Here is a 22460-nt window from a genome sequence, read left to right as displayed (position 1 = left end):
ACCCCAGCATCTCTATCCCTAAACCCCCAAATTTACAAATTCAGGACTTCTCAGTGATGCTGTCTGCTGTCAGGAAAAGATTTTTCCTTGTTTCTTTTTCTGTATAAAACTGTTCAAAGAATTTGACTCTCCTAAAAGTGCTTTCCTTCTACTGCATGCTTCTTAATTGGGTTTTTTGGCTTAAGAAGGGGAGAAACTATTTCTAGCTATTAAGTAGTTGTGTGAACTGGGAAAGACTCCAACTTCTACAAATTTCTTTGATGCCTTCAAAAATGTTCAAATTTCCAAATAATTTTTAGTCCTCTGCATGGTCAGCTGTCAGTATTTGATAAATAGGGTGGGGCCATAGTCAATATTTAACAACTCAGTGCTAATATTATTCTTCATACGCTGTAAAAATAACATACAAAATGCAAATCAAGGGCTTTACAGTTTTGTGGTAACAGAAGCAAGTGATAAAATTTCCCTCACTTCTGTACCAGAGCATACAGAGGGAGGAAAATGTTACCAGTGGAAACAGTCCTCCCTGCTGAGAAACAAAATATGGTGAGATTCCTCACTCTGCACTAGAAGGTTGTTGTGATGTGTTTCAGACTAAGAGACAGTAAGATACGACCATTAATTCCAACCAGATTGCCAACAGAGTCTTCAGTGAGTCCCCCCTACCTCCATGAGCCATGGAAATGCTCTGCACTGCTATCACTAACACATATAAACACAAACTGTGTTTTTGGAACTCTTCCCACACCTGGGGAATTCCTCCCAAAGAGCTGGAGACATAATGCTGGATGGAGCAGTCAGCGCAGTTCATGGTCACGATGCAGGAATTAATTTAGAAAATGAAGATGCAGAGCAGCCAACGTGAAATGAGTTTAACGAGTACCGGAAATACGTCTAGATGTTACTCCCCAGTCACATCTTGCAAAATGTTTTCCTGTGATTTTGAATCTATAGAAACATACCATGTGTAAATGGTTTGACACTCAACAGGAAACATTTGGGGTTTTTTTGACTGAGAAGTAAAACAGAGTGTGAAATGGCTCAGCCACAACTATGCTCAGTGAGAGTTACGGTTAACTTGCTGGGAAGTACAGAGTTGCACGGCTCGGTGTCCCCCAGCAATGTGACTTCTGCTGGGAGCTGAGTGAAGCCACCACCCCCGCAAAACAAAAGAGGAGGAACAGAGCCAGTTTGTTCAGGCAACTTTCAGACCAAGCATTGTTTCAGATTTGGCCTTGGTTCAGTTAAAATGTGTTTTATGTGTTCCTAGAGCTGTTATGTGAAGGGGACCCTTGTGGGACCAAGGTAGCAGGAAGCAGCTCAGTTGTTAGAACTGTGCATTGCTGATTATGCTGTATGTAAGGGCACGTAAACCCAGCACAGAAACACAAATAACAGAAAAACATTTTTATTCCATTTGCTCAAAAATCAGATTGCTTTAACATGGGTTAAAACTAGTGCTTCCTCAAATCATTCACTGTGATTACTACACTGTAAACATTTCAGCCTTCATTGTCTTCACCTGATGAAGTGATGAAGAACTATGGTACTGTCTGTGCTTATGAAGTCCTTTGACATCTACTGATAGTACACAGTTCTGTGTAGTTAAGACCTCTCAGTCTTAGGCAAACACTGGTCATAAATAGTTCACATAAATATACAAGATTTTCTTCTATGAATCAAGTTTGCTCAACCTCCTCTAATTTCAAGCAAACACCAAATTTACGTCTGCTAAACAGAAAGAGAGTTGAAGGATGGGTAAGCATTCAAATGTGACTTTTCCAGACAAGGACCGAAACACAGGCGTCACAATATCCCAGACAGTTAAATCCTGTACTGTACTTATTCTGGTGAAAAGTGCGGGGCGTCAGTTTATAGTTTTCTTTAGCTAGTAACTCACAAATCATGCAAAATTTCTCTAGTCATTTTAGTGTGGTCTGATTCTGTTAGAATAGATCTACTAATTCCATTCCATGGAGCAGCTATAGCTGAGATTACGCAGTTGTTCGAAGGAAAGAAGCACAGTATTGATTTTGGTTGGTTTATTTCTATTGGATTTCAAACAAAGAAACAAAACCCCAACAAAATAATGATTTCCTTCAGGAAATGTTTGCAACCTTTGCAGCTTTTGTATCATGCATGAGAGGTATCAAAGGTTACTGCTCAAATGTAGCCAATGAGCCGTGGGGTGCAGGGGAAGGTTTTGCGCATCTCCATACACTTCTTGTCAATGAAGAAGGAGTTTGCCTTCACCGAAATGTCGTGTTCCAGCTTTGATTTGTTGTGAAGCAGCATTTGCAGAGTATCACGGGCTTCTTGCAGATGTTTCTTTAAGGTCTGTAAGGTGTCATCTATAGTATAAACTTCAGTAACAAGCCTGAAAAAAAGAGAAGGGGACAGGTTGCTCCAATAACTTTAGCAGTCTCCCACCACGTGCCTTTTTTACACAGAGCACAGATCAGATTCTCAGACAGAATTCAAACAGACCCTCTTGGTCTGAATCAACACGAAACCTATTCTTTGCCATACTGGCTTCCATAGCACCTGTAAGAAGTGTCAATTTCTGCTTACACTGACATTCAGCAGCAGTTAAGCCACTCAGCATCCTGAACGCTATCTTCCTCACCTGCAGTCTCCTATTTGGGTAGCATCTCTAAGGCTAGCATGGCCAGGTTGAGTTCTATAGTATGCATTTCTGGAGAGCATCAGTGTAGTTCCATGGCCTACCTGTGCAGACATGGCAAAGATCCTTGCATAATCACTGAGTGAGTAAACTCTTTAATACTGTCAGCCTGGTGTGCTATCTAATGTTCTATTAAATAAGCCAAGCACTGTAAGCTTTAAGAAACTTTTATTTTCTCCAGAATCCACGTCAACTTCTTTTGGGATAGTCCCAGCTTTTTCACCATGGAACAGCACAGAAAAACTAGACTTTATTAATTTGTTTTCTGTTTAATCCCTTAAACTACAAAGTTGGCAGCACACAGAGAACAAATGCCAACATCAGCACTTCCTTTTAAATAAACAGCAAACTCAGATAACATTTACATGTTACAAAGAAGTGGTTCATTTGATATTTTCTTTCCCTATTGAGCTGAATATCTTTGTGCTTTAAACCAACAGATAAATATGTGGAACAAATTATTTAAAAATGAATTAGTAAATGGTTTTGCATTCTCAGGTTGGAGTTTCTCAAAAATATATATATTTTATCTGAGGTATAAGCTCAGCCAAAAACTATCCAAATGGTTTGAATAGAAGCTTTTTGAGCTGACAAAACAGGATTTGGAAAACTGCTATAAATCCTCAGACTAAGCATAATGTACTCCAGTATTCTCATAGTGTTGCATGTGGTAGGATTTTGATACAAATGTCAACAACGTATAGCTTCCTGCTTTCAATGAAATAAGCACCAATTCTCTAACTGGACTGCAAGATTCACTCCAGTTACAGTATTCCTTGAGAAATCTCCCACAGAATACTCTGAAGACTTGATGGGGAGGGAGAAAAATGGGATTAAAATTCAGAAGACCCTTCCTTTAATAGGCAAGGAAGACTAATGTCTCAGATGCTGTTTTTTGTATCCAGAAGGACATAACTCACATTGTTCTATGAACCACAGCGTAGGGATCAGCAAGCTGCTGCCAGCATGTTGGAAGGGTCCCACAGCTCAAATGAGCAGATGAGCTAATCTGTACAATGATTCTGGACTCACTATATTGGATAAAAGCATTGAAAGCAAGTTCATGAAGAAAGAAACACTGCCTCTCTCTAATTTGCAAATAACTTAAAGGGGCCTGACCACTAGATAATTTTTGCATCAAAACAGAATTTTTCCTGGGGAAAAAAAATTCTAAAGTAAGGTATTTCCTGAAGTAAATCTTGTTGTTTCATCCTGAACGGAATTAAACACAATTCCTAAGTTCCACTCAACATGAGACCAAATTCAGAAGCATATCAGCCACCACCAAGCAATTGAACACCAATCTGTTCTGGGAAGGGGTCTCTAAACTCAACTACACTTCAGTATAACTGCTTGGATTTCAGTTCTTTCTTCCAGGATTTATAGTCACATAATGAATACAACTCTAATCCTGTTGAATCAATTCATGCTGTTGTTAAATTTCTTGAGTAGCTGACTGAGGAAGGGACGGGGTCTGGCCTCTACTTACTGAAACTGAGGTGCGTCACGGCACAGTTCTATATTGGGTCGCCTAGTTCTTCCCTCCAGGCGTGTCTGAGCCACTTTCAGCGGGTATTCCTTTGCCATGATGGATCTCTCCAGTAGCATGATTGTATCTTCTGTCTGGAAGATTTCTTGAAGTACCTGAGCAAGAAGAACATTTTCTTAAGCCTCGCATACATCCAAATCAGAACTTAACTCTCCTTCAAACCGTGCTATCAGAACTGCTTCCATCTGGCATATCATTTTGTTTTGATTTAGGGGAGGAGATTTCTACAACCTCACAGCAATCAAACATATTTGTATAATTTGTTGGCTTGATCTTGCAATTTCTTTCAAAAGATATACAGCAATCACAGCTCATGGGAGAGCCAGAGGCCATTAAATGCTGCTAAAACATGTAATTAAGTTGTTCCTGCAAAACTGGGTATCAATGCTGGAGAACAACTTCCACTAAGAAATAAACCTTTTTTTTATTATTATAACATGAAATAATTTTTGAATTGGAATATAAATTGGAATACAAATTTATAACAAGCAGAAAAGAAGCACTGAAATACAGTGATGGAAAAAACTGTGTTTTTTTGTGAAATGCCGTTTTTGTAGAGGCAGTGATAAAAGATAAAAGATAAAATTTCTCAACAAACTTTCATTTTCATTTAAACTTTCATTCAATACTTATTTCCTTTTCCTCCATAAAAATTCAAAAGCCATGAAACATGACCCCTGAAATAGTGGCAGACTACAAGTATTTGGGGGACATTTGCTGCAAGTATGTATAAGTGTAAGTCATTTTTACGTACTGAAACTAACTTCTGAAAGTTTTGAAAAGTCTCTGGGAGCTGTAGAGGAAATAACTTTTTTTTTTTTCTCTAAATGGAGACAGTATGGAGTGAAACAACATCAAAAAGGAGAGCCTCACAGAATTAGAATAGCATAGTTCTTAGTTGCAGAGCATATTACCATATCATGGTATTATTCCCCAGCATACTACAAGTGCTTTTTATTTGTTTGCATCAGTGTTAAAAAGTGGAAGAAACTACAAAGGAGAAGTTTTTTGCTCAGCCATAAAATGGAGAGCAGGAAAGAAATGTTTATGTTCTATATAATGTTCCCTAACTAGTTGATTATTACCTTACTTTCATTTATCACAATCAATTGCAGCCAATACAGAGAACAAATTCAAGCTCTTCCTGTAGACAGGTTTAAAATGGAAGAGAACAAACTGAACTGACATTGTTTCTCAGCCAGTTTACTAAAATCAATGCAACCTGAATTTCAGCAACCATTAAAAATGGCATAATGTGCTTAAAGTTATGCTGCTGTTTCGATCTTGCCTACATATGAAGCTGTATCACGTTAAGCTAATGATGCACGTGGTTTGAAAATTGAGTTAGTTCTTGCTTCTGAAAGGTTATTTATAGGTAAAACCCAGAGGGCTAAGGATACCAGGAACCTGCACATCAGCCCAAATCTAAGAGCTTGGTTATGTGGTGTAGTAGAGCAATGTGAGAGATCTTCTGCTGCCCAATTAGAAGGAGAAGCAAAATTTGATCAGCTTGTGCTGTTACAAGAATGTCACCATTTAGAAATGTTCTGTGTGTGTTCACATCATGTGCAGGAGGTTATATGCAGCTCCCAGGTGTGCTGCTGGGGATTCTGTAAGCCTGTCAGTCCTACCCTTTGTGCACACCTTTCATCTTCATTGCCAACCAAAATATCAACCTGTGGGGATGTGCCAAGGCTGTGAGGGAAGAGCACGCAGTGCTTCTGGAGGTCACCCACTGCTTAGCAGGGTCCTCCTTTCCTGTGTTTATGTTACAGCTTCTGTCACTGCAGGAGTGCTTCCCATGCTACGCCTTGCTGCAAGTTACTGAGTGAGCCAAGTTCACTGGGGTGTGGTTATGTTACCTGCAGTGGGATTTTGTGAGGGTTTGGGTCTCCTACGTTAATTCTATTTACAGTTCATAGTAAATTGTAAGTAGATTTTTAAAATAATAATTTAAAAGTGTAAATCAAAGTAAAACCAATGAAACGTAGTAGCACACATCACCTCAGCTCAGTAAGAACTGGACAAAGTTGTGTTTCAATTTCAGAAAGGATTTGGGAGGGTTATTTGTTTTCTACTTACAGTGAAAACAGAGGACTTGTGTTCTCAGTCCTGTTTCTGAGTAAGGCCTGTTTGGTTCAGAATCTGAGCTTTATTGGTGATAATACTACACCATAAACCCATATATTTCAGCTGTAATTTATCAGTCCTGAGGTTGATTTCCTCCATGGCACTGACTGTGCTGGACTGTGAGTTTGTGTCCAATTGGACCTCACTGCCCACAGCACATGTAGAACACACATGGATGTTACCTGAGTGACACAGATGTGAGAGGCTGTCCTCTCTTTTTCCAGTACTAAGTTATACGTGCATTTACCATAACTGACGTAAGCCAGTAGTCTTCTTGTGTCTAGGAATGACTTAAAGTATTTAGAACTGGCACAGTCTGCAAATTCACACAATGACAGTGCTCAAAAAGGGCAGGCTCTAATTTCTGATTTCTCTTTATTGAGAATCCAGTTGTTTGTTGGTACCACAAAGTGAGCTAAAATCTAAAATTCACAGTTGTTATAACATCATGTCTGCATAATGCACAGTCACTACAAAGCACCCTTGTGCCACATTACTTCACAAGTCCTGCTCAGAATGGTGCCAGTAGCGTGCAAGGGCATTATGCACAACCAAGACTACTGAGCAAATTCCTCACCATTAAAAAAAATAATAAAAAAATAAAATAAAATAAAATAAAATAAAATAAAATAAAATAAAATAATTTAAACCTGCTTCCTAACTCAAAATTCAAATGTAAAGTCATGCAGCTATCTTCAAGCCTTGCTTGGCTGCATGTAAGTGGATGTGGTTCCTTGTATGTTGTCATTTTTTTCCTTGTTTTTTTTTTAAGTGCTGTCATTTCAGACATGCAAAGTAAAATGGCCTCGGGGGAGCCACCTCTAAAGCATCACCGAAGCTTAGTACAAACATTTTTTGATTACTCATTCGGGACACACATTGGATAAAATGACTTAGATAATCTACAGTGCATAAACTGATTGGTGGGGACGATCACCAGATAGTGTTGCACTGGTATACGTCATTTCTGGATGGCCTCCAAAGGCAGGAAGCAAAAACAACAAATGCTGAGCAGCATGTTCCTAAGAGACTGTGCTGAGGGATTGGCTCAGGCAGCTGCCCACCCGGAAACTTTCCCTTCCAGGACATGAGGAAAGTTTTGTGCTGCAGAATACTTGAGAGCTTCTAGAAAACTGCTCTCCTGCTGCTCTCTCACCTCACCAAGGCCATGATTTTTATAGTCTGGATACAGTACGACTTGGAAAAAGAGCCGCTAGGTCACACACGTGATCGGAGCAGCCTTACAAATCACACAAGAAGTTGCCTTCCGTAGCAACGTCAGCAAAGGCTTGCTTTCTTTCAATACAGGCTGCCTTTACTGAGCAGCTGGGAGCATGTCCTTCAGTGTGAGAAGACACTGTGCAGCTAATGACACTGGATTCATGATAATCCAAATGCATTACTCCGATTCCAGCCCACCCCCAAGTGAGTGCCGCTTAGCCTAACCCGTGAAGTAGAGCACTGCAGTGTGGTAGACTGAGAAGAGGCTTCTCCTAAATGGTTTCTCCCCTTGGCCACAGTTTGTACTCTGATCCAGTCTAAGCAAGCCTTTATGATTTCATGGGACCAAGCTACCATTTTAGGAGACATAAATCTAACTTTGTTTTCCAGTTATTGCCTTACTTTTCATGTGAAATTTCTCTTGGTTTGTAAGTAAAAGTCTAAAGTATGTGCATATCTTTTTCCTCCTTCAAACAGGTTTTTCCAGGCATGTTTGAGCTGCTAAGACCAACCAGCACACACCTTCCCAACCACTTCTGAGTCACTCTTCATTAATTGTCTGAAAACTTTACTCTCAAACAGGTTCCCATATTAAACAATAAGATTAAGTGAATGAAGATTATACTCAGCCACCAGGAAAGGCATCAGAAACCATAAATTACTGAGTTTTTAAGGCATAAAATGAGGAAGAGAAAAAAGTAGCAAACAAAGACATGTATAAAAACATGAGGATACACTGGGGTCCAAGATGAAAGCCTATGTGGGAAAAGTGCCACAGGGAAAGTGCTCCCTCTCCTACACACATGCTCCATCCCTCAGCTCACAACCCTGCTGCACCCCTTCTTCATGCTTCTCATGCAGGCATCTCCTAAAATATGCCAGCCTTTCCAGATGCCCCTGCTCAGAGGAAGGCTGAGCTGTGTCCTTTTCAACAGCTGTAGGAGGGCTTCTCTCTGAATTTCACAGTTGAGGAGTTAGAAAATTATTTAGGAGGCTGAAGGGCAGTCCCTGGTTTTATTGCCACTGAGGTTCTCTTGGCTTTTGCTCTATGTTTTATACTACTTACAAACCCAAGTAGGTTTATGTCTTGAATTAGAAGTTGATTGTGTGACTATAAAATGTATTCAATATTCAGTATTGCCCTCTAGCCATCATATAAATATATTCAATAGGTGTTAAGACAACAAGTGGCTTGTTTTTTAATTTATAAATACATTTGAATTTAATTTTTAAAAAAATGTGTGATGGAAACTCATGGGATAATCTGTGTAAGTGATGGAACAACTTACTAAAACAAAATTCTATTGTTTCTCCAGGTATAGAGTAGAAATATATCAAGTAGAAAGGCAAGAAAGAATTAATTTCCATCATATACTGATGCAATATACTGCCTTTTCACACTGCAGGGGTAAAAAAAAGTAAGTAAGAGGGAACTATTTCTAAAAGCACTCATTCTCAATGAACTGAGTGGAAATACTCAGAATCGGGGCTGCTTGTTTACTGGAATGAGTGGTTATTTTTTCATGGTTTTACTGAATATGTATCTGTTTTTCTAGCATGTTTCTGATCCCTGTGCTCCTGGGTAGAGGAATAGCAAATCTTGCAGGAAGGGAGGAGCTGGGCAGCTCTGCCTCTGAGCATACAAATGCTCTGAGCACAGTGCAGGTGTTCTATCTTGTGCAGTGCTAACTGAGATAATCTGGTGTTTAGGCATGGGATAAATACTGGGCTGTGTAAATATGTCACTTGCTGTCTGGTCTGATTGATTCTCAGACCTACTGCATGTAAACATCCTGTCCTATTGGTTATTTCCAGGAGAGGGAAGCCAAGGTAACTATTTACGTTAATATTAGCTTTATGGAAAATAGATGCAAACATATTAATGAGGGGCTGCTACCATGATTAAAGCTTTTCCTCCTTTTCCTAAAGATTTGTATAGATTTTATATCAGATGTCAAATATGTTTATCGTATTTTCTCTCACTGTAAACTGAGTGTTTCTTGTAGTGGTGCATGCTGTAGTTACCATACCACCATCTTCTACACTGAATTGTGTGGGCTATATTTGCTGTTCACTACCCTAAAATATTGGTCCCAGAACAGCTCTGTGCCTGACCAAGGTCACACACTGTGATTAGAACCCTGAAAAATATCTCCATCCCCAAACAGCTACATTCTCTGTGAGCCCAGTGACAATGAAACACAGCACAGCTGCGACAGCCCCTTTGGTGTAGGATTGAACCCTGGCCAGCAAGGGCTCCTTGTCTCTGGCCTCCAGAACCTCATGCATCTACGGTTCTGCCATCCAGATTCTCACAAGAATTCTCAGAAGACAAGATTAATCTCAGAATCAAGTAAGACAAACTAATGACAGACTTACGCAGTTGGGATAGAAATGGAAATAGGACATTTTCAATCTCGGGGTGAGAAGAAAGTCTGAGTTATTTAGCTGCCTACACTGCCTGCAGGACACTACTCTACCCTGTAGCAATTCCTCTTCATAAGCCAGTGCCTGTAGGAAAAGCAGAGCTTTCGGGGAGAACAGCGATCTTATCTTGACTTTCAGTTCCTCACACTAATGAAGTCACCTATCTGTGGTAACTGTTGCAGCGATGAATTCCGTTGCTGTGAAAAAGAAGTGTGTATGTTTTCCATCTGGATTTGTCTGGCTTCTTTCTCGCCACTGATTCTTCTTTTGTTTTTGTCTGCTTCTATAGAGCCGTTTGTAGATTTAGCAAGTGTTGTGCCCCTTCCCCAACAGTTATTTGAATAACCTAAATCTAGTGGTGTCATCTAGTTCTACTAACATCATCCTTTTCATCCTACTGAGGAGGAAGTTGAGGAACTTATTCAAGCAATTGCCCGGTTTCCACTCTTTTAATCCTTCTTGCAGTTGTGATGGCTTCCAGGCTTCAGAGTTGCAGTAGGAAATGCTTTATACCACACCCATACTTCCTGTACTGAGTTTCTGAAAAGATGGCAAGTTGTCTCAGCCTGCTAGAGAAAAATCAAGCAAAAGCGGGCAGAGGATAATTCATCATGGAAGCCCTATCATGAACTAGAAACAGACATACAAAGCAAGTTTTCAGGAAAAGCATTTCCTTTCTGCATTCAATAGATTCCTGTTCAGAGTCATACAGAAGCACTTCAATCCATTTTTACCGTTTCCTTAGGCAAATCACTTCCCAGATTTCTGATAGAGTTGGGGTTTGTGAGCCTCACCAGCCAGCTTCCCCAAAAGAAATGTCAGGAAGGAAAAGCAGACAATAAAAATTTGAAGGAAAGAAAACTCAGACAGTTTCCTGAATACATCAGTGGAGTAACAGTGAGAGCAGACAGCAGCTGGACTGTGAACGCAGAAAGGCAAGCTGGAATCACTGGCAAACAATGCGCTTTGGAGACCTCTCACACTGACTTGGAAACCTGATCTGAACTTGGAGCCCTTTCAAGCACCGACTTCCAGGCTGAACTCCAAGTAGAATAAAAGATAAAGTCACAGCTGATCTAACCCAAGATGATACATCTGTAAGTCACTAAGCCATTCCTCTAAATAAATGAAAAGGAATGGAGGTTCATAGTAAGAAATGTAGTGGAGCAGGTGATCTGTATTGTAAAGTGGTTTGTTTGGACTAATTTAGATACAAAAAAGCAGAGTGCCAAGCACTTTCATTTTGAGGGTTCTGCTCCATTCCTCTTGAAATAATTTTCTCATGTCTGTTTATCAGATGCCTTACAGGAAGATTTCCTCACTGCATCCCTCGGTCCTGATTGCATTGGGAAGTACATAGTGAAGGCAAACTATATGAAGAATTATTCTCAAGTGCGTTTTGTTCATGCACTTTTAAACATGATGTGCGGACACCTTATAGTGCAAACCTAGTTTAAAAGCTGTGTCAGAATCTCAGTCAGTTGCAACAGGGAATTTCTTCAGATCTGCTATTCAACTGTATATCAGTAACTCAAGGTAAATGGTGCAGCAACGTGGTGGAAACTGAGGTTCAATTCCACCCACCATCCTAGCAGCAGAAAAAATGCTTTAAAAAGCAGATGTACTGCTGTGTAGTTATTGCTCTGAGACTTGTACAGTTTGTAACCTGAAATGGAGACATTATGTCATTGATGGAGAAGGTCCTGGCAAAACTCCTGGCCTAACTCTTGATAGAAGTGAAAACAACAGGATGCCCTTATTACATAGAGACATTCTGCGTCTTTTGGTAAATAGAAAACACTTATCTGGACATAAAGGAAGACGATATTCTACAATAGAACTGAACAGAGTAATAATGAATTGCTGATTTTCTTTACATTTGGGGTTTTTTTAATATACTAATTTGGTACTTTTTTAGGAGGAGGAAGAACATGCTGAGACCACAAGCTGAGGCATTAGGTTCATAATCTTATCCAGCTGATCTTCTGCATGTAAGTGATATAGACAGAAGAAAATGTGCTATTTCAACATGTGGTTATTTTTTATCATCACCATATTCACACTATTTACTCTTGTATGTTTTTTTTTTTATTATTCTTTCCTTTCTGATTTTGGAAACAAATGATTACAGGAAGTTCCCTGCGTAGCTTTTTGTCTGGAAGAGATTTGGCTGTTTCACAAAGCAGAAAATTATTTTTTCATTCAGAAATGAACTTCAGATCTCATTAAATATAAAACTTTTCCTGGTTCCAAGGAAACTTCTTCTATATTCATTCTCCTCCCAGTTCATGGAGGTAGACTGCTTAGCTGGGAAAAGAATTTGGCAGAAGGAAGGATGTCTCTAATATTGACATTAGAAAATTTTGTGAAGCCAGTGTGAAAACAGCCTTTGAAAGAGTGATCCATTTTCTAAACACAAGAAAATGAAACTGTGGCACCCGCTGTGGTGAATAGGTTGGTATTGCGTGTGAAAGGAAAAGGAACTGTAGCAGTGTGGTAGTGTTTAAGGGACAGCCTTGAGCCCTAGCTGCTCCTGTGGCTGTCTTATTAAAGCATATCCAGCCATACTTTTTTCTCTAAGTTCTACAGACAATACTGCAAGCTAGGAGAAAGAATAAAACATAATCAGCTCTGCTTAGCTACAGATGGCCGTTAACTGAGCATTCATTCCTTACTCTCTCTCTTTCCTCCTGTCCTTTTGAGGTATCACGAGCAAAAGAATTAATAGGTGTTCTATCATATATCTTCATCCACTCCTTAACCAGCAGCATTTCTGCTCTGCAAGCCTACAGCATTTTGTTTTTACATCACTATGGAGTTCAAGATGAAGGTCTCTGCTGTGTATGTGCTGTCACTTTGTAACTCATCCCTGCATAGCAGCAGGAGCTCATGGAATGCCGTCCTGCATGACGCTTTTTTAATCCATGCACACACACAACCTAATTATGCAGTAACGATCTTCATATACGATTACTTCAGTTTCTCCCAGTCACTTCTTATTGCAATCCAGTAGTGTGACAGCATGGGGACATAAGTCACTTTTTCCTCTATTATCTACAAGCTGTCAGCGTTGAGTCAGCTGGACGCGATGACCAAATCTTTGATAGTGTGTTGGTATTTCACACTGCAATCTGTGATTCCACACGTGGCCCTATTCTACCTTCTGTATTTTATTCTACCTTTTATAAAAAGTCACTGGAAAATGCGAAGCAATTCATAGATTAAGACCGTGAGAAACTTAGGTGGATGTTCAATTCAGGGATAAAATGCTATAGCTGGCTTCATTTATACCAGATCCAAACCACACAAAAACTACATTCAACATCTTCTGTGCTTTATAAGCAGGAAAAAATAGAAGAAAACATTATGTGCTGTGACTTCACACATATTTAGCTGGTTGGTTTGCACTTTCCTTCAAGTCCCTAAAAATAAACTGAAAACATCTTAAAACAACTTATGACAAATAGAATGGCAGGAAAACTCTATTGTTTCCAAATGTGCATTGAAACAAATGAGTGAGCACGAGCCTCCTCTATAAGAGAAGGAGTCTTAGTAGAAGAACTCAGTGAACTCTGACTGAAGTCACATGAATAACACAGTGAGTCTTGATAGTTTAACAAGATTTTATCTGTCAGTCCAAAGGCAGCACCTCTTATTAACTTTAGAACATGTTTCAAAATTCCACTAATACATTTCCAACAAGTCACATTTTTCCATGAAAACTGACTGAAAAGGGCTTACAGATGGAATTTAATACAGGTCTGTCACCTTCGGTGCTATTTCTGCTTTTTATCACATGAAAAGAAAGAAGAAATATTTGAGAAGTTAACTGTCTGAACCACCCCAAGATATGAGACTATTTTCAAGCACAACCAAGGCTAAAATTGAGGTTAAAGATGTAAAGGTATATTGTATTAAAAGGAGAAGGACAACTGGGAACTTAGGTTTCAAAAGCAGACTGATAACATTTTGAATGGAAGGATTTTTAAATTCTGAACTTTTCTTTTACTACTGCAGAAAAAAAGTGCAAAAACTTGAAATATCCTCTTTCTTCTATAAGAAAAATATGTTACAACGTTTGTGGGCCTTTTGATTTGTGTGCTTTCCAAAGTCATTTCACTGTTTACCAAAAAAAATAACAACACTTTCTTTGCTCAGGAAATCACCAGGGAATAACCTCAATAAATGAAAAATAGGAAAACAAAGAAAACTTAAAACATTTTTCCCCACTTTAGACATGTAAAGTGCAAATGAACATAAGCACAGTGATTCTTTGTACGGGACAGATGTTGTATGGTTTGTTGTAAAATTCTGTCATCTTCTTAGGCTGATGAGCAATCTTTGAGTGAGCTCTTCTCAGGCTACAAGTGATGCAAATGCACTGCCTGGCAAAAGCTAATATAGCTGACTTTCAATGAGGTGCTTATTCAAAAAGGATGTAAACTCTAGAGATTTCTGCGCCTTTCATGCACATTTAGGATTATACACAGCTGCCAATGCTTAGTGGGTCTTACCTTAGCCAGCTGTGCTTGGAGTTTGTTCTTGGCATCAGCTACTTCAGCAATGCGACTGTTAAAGGCCAAGTTGGTGCTGACAAATTGATTCCACAGCTCCTCAGATGTGCTCTCCAGTGCAACCTCTGTATCCTCACGGAGCTTGACAGAGTTGGCCCTTGCATGTTGAGAGCACCTGATATTGTCTTCACTGAATTTAGCCCATGTTGCAGGAACTGAAACACTAGTAAGGAAAATAAAAGTACATTGTACATCATCAAATTGGATTCAAATTCTGCCTGAGACAACCCAAGGCCTTTATCATGGAGAATCTGAGCTGTGTGTCAGCAACTGCCAGAAAACATGAGAAGCCAACCTATGTGATGCAAATGATCAACTAGCCTTGAGAGCAGGATTGTTAGACATCAACAGCCCTACATCTCAAGAAATGCATGACCCATGCAGCAAACACGTGGCTTTGATTCTCCTAGTAGCCTTAATCATCAGAAGGAATGGTAGCAGGAGGATGGACAACTGACTGACTGACCTAGGGTAGAGTAAGGAGAACTGCAATTTCTTCCTGCTCCATCACTGGCCATCTTTGCTATTTGTAGGATCTCCATCCTCTTTCTTTTCCATGCATTATAATGAACACTTCTGCTTTAATTTTTGGCCCTATTATTCTTAAACTTATTAATATATACGAGACATACAGAAATGACATTGCTATGGGAAAGTCTACAAATAGACATAGAAAAACTGAATAAAGGTCTCCTGCACAGAAAAAATGAAAGCCAAGAATGTTCCCTCTGCAATGCTGTGTAGCCAAAAAAACTTTGGGACTCTTGGTTTTATGTCAAGCCTTCACAGATGGCCTTAATTACCTTAATTGAACATACATCTCAGACTCAGATTTTTCCAAAGTGGGAGTCTGTAGGGCCCTAAGATTGCTGCCTGAGCCCCCAGCAAGAAGTGGTGCTGTATAAGCTGCCCTCTTTGGAGTTAAATTCACTGCCTTCTTTAATGCATTGCTCAGCCTACCAGATCACTCTGCCCTTCAACCAGAAAAAAATCAGAATATTTTATGAAAAGGTTTATCTTTTAGTTGCCAAAAGGAAAGGCTGAGAAAAACTTCTGCCTGCATTTAAACATCCTGCTTTATGCAAAACTTCCCTCTAAGAACGATGCTTGTATGTTAAATCTGCAGGGAAAGTTTTGCCATTTTTTCAGTCTCTTATTTTTTTTTCTTTAGATTTTACCTGAAAAATGAGATTTAATATTAAGGGATGAAATAACTGAATTTTGCCATGTCTTGTTTTCTCAGTGGCTCCCCCCTTTTTTTTCCCAGTTTTTCATAGGGTATCCCTGTCTCTCTAAACTGAAGCACTGATCTTCCCAACGTATTTGGAAATCTTTGGTACTACACATTTATTTCAGTAGTTGCCCTGAAAAGTCTCGGGCACCCAACACGATTTCAAGACTGCATAAATCAGTGTATTAAGGCTGAGCTGACAGTGCTTACAACTTACCAGCCAATCTCAGTGTACTTTCTGTAGGGTGGTTTCGTGGTTTTGGTGGTTGGTTTTTTGTTGTTTTATTTTTCTTTTTGGTCTGATGTATGATATTCATTCTCTGATCAGAAAATTGAGTTCCCAAGCAGGTTTCCATCTTGATGGTTTGAAATACTTAATACCTGATCTGGTTTTTAACATTGTTTTTCCAGACTGTAATTTATCTGGCTGGCTCTGTTGAATGATTCAGGCAGAATACACCTGCTCTGCTCCCAAGTGCTGCATGCACGTCTCAGTTTGCCAGGTTATTTCAGTTAGATGTTAATGAAAAATGGCATTGCTTTGGATTATGGTTGGTGAAAAAGGAAAAGGGCCGTAAAACTTATCCACAAGCATATTTTTATTTTCATTGCTAATACTAAGAGTCGGTAGTATGACTGGAGTCAGCAGAACTCCTGCCAAGGTTTTCTCATTTACTCCCTTATTTCAGTAGTGAATGAGGTGATCTTATGTTCTGTTAGTAAACAAATAGTGCACATTTTTTCCCTCCACTGTTCAGCAAGACAGAGTCGCCATCATCTGAAATTGTGGAGTATGTTCACCATTTAGATACTGCTCTGTTCAAGTGAGCAGTGCATTAACAAGTCATTAGCACAAAAACACTGCCCTCTATTGCATGTTGTTCTTCTTCTGCTATTACTTTAGAATTGGATGCAGGTGTTCATAACTATGATACACAGTTTTAAAACTCTATATAACTGCAAAATTTCAATCAGTCATGCTAAAATCTATTAAATCCTTTCAGTCATACTGTTTAATGCACATCCTGTACATCTTGATGGGCTAATTTCCAAATAATCCAAGCTATTTTTATGAAAAGATATATAGTCTTTGGTGTTCACCTGCATGCTGCTCACCCCACTGCACTTAACTGCACACCACAGCTATATTTTGCTTTGATTTCATGGGTTTTGAAACCTGAAGAACACAGAAGATTATAAATAAAAACCAAAAAGAGAGATCTGCATGAAGCAGTTTGAAGGCAACGAGTCAGCTGCAACATGTTTGTAAATGATTGCTCTCTGTGCAGCAGCTCAGTGCGCAGTATTGTGGGTGCTGCAGACTGTCAGCTCCTGTCTGCTCTCTAACCACAGCAGCTGTTAGAAAGCAGGCACTGACTGAGGATGACGGAGGGTTCACACCAAGGAAAGACGTAGGGCCATACAGAGACACTTCTTTTCCTGCCACTTTTCAAATATGAGGCTAGAACTTGTGCTGTAATCAGACTCCTGCTTGGAAAGACAAGACAGCAGCGACCACTCGTACTCACGTCCCATCTGCTTTCTCCACTCCATGGTAGAAGTTGATGCTGTCTGATGTGTTCCTCAGGTTAAAGCACTTCGTGTCAATAAAATGGGCTGAGTTTTTGTCAGAAAGATCCTGTTCCAGGGCATGCTGCGCATCTCTGTTGATACTGTGGAGGGGAAAGTCTTACTTTAATCTGAACTATCGTCGAAGCTTTAGTCCTCCGTACTTCAGCTAACTGCCTTCATTAACACCCTCCCATGCTTCAGTATATCATCTGCTGGCACTTACGGTGGCATGAAAATGCTTTGCGCTGTAATTTAGCTAGAGGGAGCTGCTGTACCATTTCACCCCGCTCACCTTTTAGCTTCAGAACTTTCCCCAAAGAACTGCATTTAACTCTGCGCATGGAATGGCGCTTTTCATTTTGATGGCAAATGACCACATGGGTGAAAAACATGAGATAGTTGTGTGGCATGCAGGACAGCCTCAGAGCAAAAGAGAGCGGGCATTCAGTAACAGCTCTCATGTTAGCAAGGCTGTAAGATGGGAGAAATCTTTGAAGAAGATGGCAAATTGTCTTGGTGCTTTAAATGATGGGTATTGCTCTTCTGCAGCTTAACAAATTCTATTGTTAGTAAGAATGAGAAGCGAAGGGCAAGGAGCATCTAACAGGCTAAGGCTCTGATTTTGCAATTGCTATTTTCAATGTCATTAGATCCCAGCCAACGTGAATTTAGCTTCTTGTCTTTAAAAGAGGAATTAAACATAAATACTTACCCCAACTGATGACTGATTCTTTGTGCAAGTTTTGCCAGTATTTCTTGACAATCTTTGTATATATCAACCTCCTAGAGTGAAAAATACCCAGATGTCAATGCTTTCCTTAAACTCCATTTGCTTTAGTGAATATATCCTTTTAGTTTTGCATTCTAGATACTGAAATCATCTCATGTGTGGATGTGTGAAGAAGGAAAGGATGTCTTTTTGTCCCTATCTTCCTCAGTGCCACAAATTTGTATCTTTGGAGTTGGTTCTGTATGGCCTTTTATATTATATCAAACATTCTAGTAGATTTTAATGGATAGAGTCATTCTGATAAACGTAAGGACAAATTTTTCTTAGGCTGGGTATAATGAATGTACTTGAAACATGAGCCTTAATCTATTAAACTACCCTCCAACTACTGTTACATTTTTCTACAATAATATAAACACTTTGTTAAAAGAATAGCAGAGCAGGTTGAAAATATATCTGATTTCAGAAGTAGGCTCCTTGATATAAAAGAGTTTTGTACTCTTCATAAGTGTAAATATTAGTCAAAGAAATTCAAAGCCAAGTTTCCACTCAGATTACAATAAATAAAAAATACTGAAACAAACCACACTGGAAACTATGCAAACGTGATACTTACAGTCCTTCAAACAACCTTATGGTGCTCCATCCATTCTCTTTCCTTTTCAGAAACCCTTTTTTTTGGCATAACAGACCCTCTTAGCAGTGTGAACAGCTTTTTTTATATCATTAAGTTTTGAAACAGCAAATAAAAAGCTTTGAATTATTTGGAAGTCATTAAGACACCCCAAAATTGAAATGCCAAGTTCTGTCTCTGTACCTGCACCATATACAATTGACAGACGTTACAAGTGGCTTTGCTGTTACTACAGAACAGGCCTCTGTTGGCCCTCATCGACTCCATCTAGCTCATTCCATAATCAGAGCAGCGCCCCAGGAGATCAGACAAACGGTCTTTATTTTTCATTTTTCAAAATATTTTTTTAATCTGGTCACATTGGAAGAGTAAGCAGTGCTTCATCCTGCCATTCATTCTCCTGCTGAGCTGGCTGTTAGTACAGTTGCACACTGTAGGCGCTGAACAAACATTCTGGTTATTCAGCTGGTCTGCAGATCCTTCTGTAATCTTCTAATCCAGAAAAGTACTTGAAGAAATGGCATTGTCCCATCATTTGCTTTCCTAGTATTAGTTTTCTTATGCTTCCAATATAACTTCTTTCAAATCTTAATAAAATGGTACTCATTTTTGGGCTTTTATATTTGAAAGATTTAGCAATCACTACAATCCTCATGTTCCTTGTTCAGTAAGACTATACAAACAGCAAGGCAGTAAACAATTATTTTATACTGTAAGCCCTGAAGGACTTCAGAAATTTTATAGAACATGGCCTAAAAAACAATTTTGAGATTGTTTCTACATCATTTCGTAGGAGAAGGCAAAACTGGAGAGGACCTCAGATAAACGCATGGCTGTTCCTCTTGTTCCAGGGAGGATGAACAGAACATCAATCATTCCCACTACATGTAGTTTAACCCATTTTTTCTCCTCTCTCGCCTTCAGTCTTCCAAATGAGCTATGAGCTAATGCTTTTGCCCTGATAAGCACTTAGTTGGATTTCAGTTATTCTCACAGTTTAAAACATAAACGAGTAAGTCCAGTCTTACCTTCATGAGGTTTTTTTCCACATCATCATGAACCAAGTCTATTTCCTTCCGCTTCTCGCGGTAGTACAAGCATTCCAGGGCTGTCTGCAAGCAAACCAGAGAACATCTGCAATGGGCACAGTACTGCACTGTAGAGTGGAAAACTTTGCTGAAGGAACCACGGAGCTGACATGACAAATGATATCCAGTGAGGGTGAAACAGAATAGGAGATGGCTCCACTGCACCAAACTATGAGTCTTTGTGGTTCATTACCTTACCTGTTAACACATACTTCTAGGGATTAGCTGCCACCAAAGCTTTCATTTCATTAGCTGCACAGTAAAGTGCAGCAAGGCCTACATCACAACTTGCCCGTTTTGTTTAAAATTGTGTTAATTAAAACACCTCTGTTCTACACTTAGCCATGGCAAAATCCCTGACTCTCATCTCTCCTAACTCTTATACTTTGACCCTTTGAGCCTTACTCAGTATCAAAGTTTGGAAGTTTTGCATCTACATTCTAGAGAATGACTGTGTAACTACCATTAGTGAACAGGGAGCCCAGGAGTGCTGCAGCTCACTGAGCCACTGCCTGCTGTCCTGGAAGGCACAGAGATGACTGCCTGCGCCTGCCGGAGCCTCTGCCTCCTGGAGCGGGAAGACAGGGGAAGAAGGCTTAGAAGCATCCTGGTAGGTTCCTGTATTGACCTGTGACCATGGTGGCCAAGCTTCCTTCCTACCAAGGGTAATGTTTGACCACGGTCTGTCTTGGTGACAACGGTGGAAGTTATAATAGCATTCAACAGAGAGAAAAATATTCTCTTTACCCATTTAGCCATAGTCATGAAGTAAGCAGCTGTGTCAGACCTACCTTCAGCGGTCCCTGCATTTCACCTACAGCACATTCAAGCCGCTTCTTGGCCGTTTCCAAGGCCTGGGTCTCTTTGAGCAGACACTCTAGCTCATAGGCGAGCTCAGATCTCCAGAAGTCAATGTTAGAGATCCTCTCTCCCAAGTTTCTGCTACTGTCTTGTTGCATCTGATGAGTCAATTGGTCCTTATCTTGCATCAGTCGCAAGGAATCAGTGTTCAGCCTTCCAGCCCAGTACCTGGAGGCTTCAGAGCCTTTTAGCTGAACCATGTTTGCTTGGTGCCAGTCGCGAGTGCTGTAGCGGGAATGGAGGGCGGAACGCAAGGTGGGCAGAACAGTGGGTGGCCGCCCAGTGGGACTGAACAGCTCAGCAGAGCTGGGAGGGACCGAGACCACTCTGTGAAGCAGACTGGGCCTCCAGGAACTGAGGTAGCGGCATCCTGGTAGGTAGTAGGACTGGTAGGTGTCCTTGGTGGTGCTGGTGGGGGCTGGGTCCGGGAACAGGCAGCTCTTCCGCGTGCCACAGTAGCTGGCAACCTGCGTGGTCCCCAAAAACTCCATCGTGCCCAGGGCTCAGGCAGCTGCCTTCAGGCAGCCCCACTGCAGGCTGTCCTGGGCTGCGGGCACCCAGTGATACACAGTGGTGTCACAGGGCGCATTCCATAGCCTTTGCTCCACCCTTCAGAATGTTTACTGAAGGCTCTCTCCAGATGGGGCTGCGGGCTTGCCTTCACTGGGTCTGCCTTGAGTGAATTGCAGGTTGCATCCAAGCACTATGAGTGTGACAGTCAGTTGCAGGCATTAGAAACAAGCCTGAACCGAAGCACAGGCTCTGGGTGTTGCCTTGGGCTGTCCTGATGATGTTTGCAGATGGTTTGCTCCAAATGCGCATGCAAACAATAGTGCCTTCCTCTCCTGGTGATTTTTCCCATGTTTTAAGCATTAGGTTGCTTTTCAGAGAACTTACTTTTGTAGTTTTTCCTTTCAGGATTCTGGCAAAAAGCTCCTGGAACCCAGTGCTCTAAGATCACATCGTAACCCATTTTCTGTGCCAGGGATTTTGAATATAAAGAATTGTTTGTATCTAGGCTCTGTATTTTCTAAGTGTATTATCCTAAGTGTCCTTAAATCAGTGCAGATTTCTTCTAGGTTGAATGCAAGACAGCTGCTATCATCACTCCTTCTCCAGATACATACCTATGAATCACAGAATCACAGAATGGCCAGGGTTGGAAGGGACCTCAAGGATCATGAATCTCCAACCCCCCTGCCACATGCAGGGCCACCAACCTCCACATTTAATACCAGACCAGGCTGCCCAGGGCCCCATCCAACCTGGCCTTGAACACCTCCAGGGATGGACGGGGCATCCACAACCTCTCTGGGCAGCTGTTCCAGCACCTCATCACTCTCTGTAAAGAATTTCCCCCTGACATCCAACCTAAATCTCCCTTCCCTCAACTTAAACCATTTCCCTTTGTCCTGCTGTTATCTTCCCTTTCAAAGAGTTGATTCCCCTCCTGTTTCTAGGCTCCCTTTAGGTACTGAAAGGCTGCAATGAAGTCACCCTGCAGCCTTCTTTTCTCCAGGCTGAACAAGCCCAGCTCCCTCAGCCTGTCTTCATAGTGGAGGTGCTCCAACTCTCTGATCATCTTTGTGGCTCTCCTCTGGACCCTCTCCAACAGCTCCCTGTCTTTCTTGTACTGGGGGCTCCAGACCTGGACACAGTACTCCAGATGGAGCCTCACAAGAGCAGAGTAGAGGGGGACAATCACCTCCCTGTCCCTGCTGGCCACCCCTCTTTTGATGGAGCCCAGGATACCATTTCCC

At 40.6% G+C, this 22460-nt stretch overlaps 1 protein-coding gene across 1 annotated transcript; it reads right to left on the bottom strand.

Annotated features, from left to right (window-relative positions):
* Positions 1–2163: 2163 nt before the first annotated feature.
* TEKT5 (tektin 5) lies at positions 2164–21191 on the bottom strand. The gene is made up of 7 exons (XM_042863973.1): positions 20631–21191; positions 19780–19863; positions 18100–18170; positions 17345–17488; positions 14525–14747; positions 4173–4327; positions 2164–2377 (listed from the first exon to the last, which is right to left on the bottom strand). Exons 1-7 carry the CDS (start codon positions 21189–21191, stop codon positions 2164–2166), a joined length of 1452 nt encoding a protein of 483 aa, XP_042719907.1.
* Between the last annotated feature and the right edge of the window lie 1269 nt (positions 21192–22460).

The sequence above is a fragment of the Lagopus leucura genome, unplaced genomic scaffold (genome assembly GCF_019238085.1).
Source record: "Lagopus leucura isolate 7727_CA_CO unplaced genomic scaffold, USGS_WTPT01 Super-Scaffold_760, whole genome shotgun sequence".
Lineage (NCBI taxonomy): Eukaryota > Metazoa > Chordata > Aves > Galliformes > Phasianidae > Lagopus > Lagopus leucura.
This window is presented reverse-complemented; position numbering and strand designations above follow the sequence as displayed.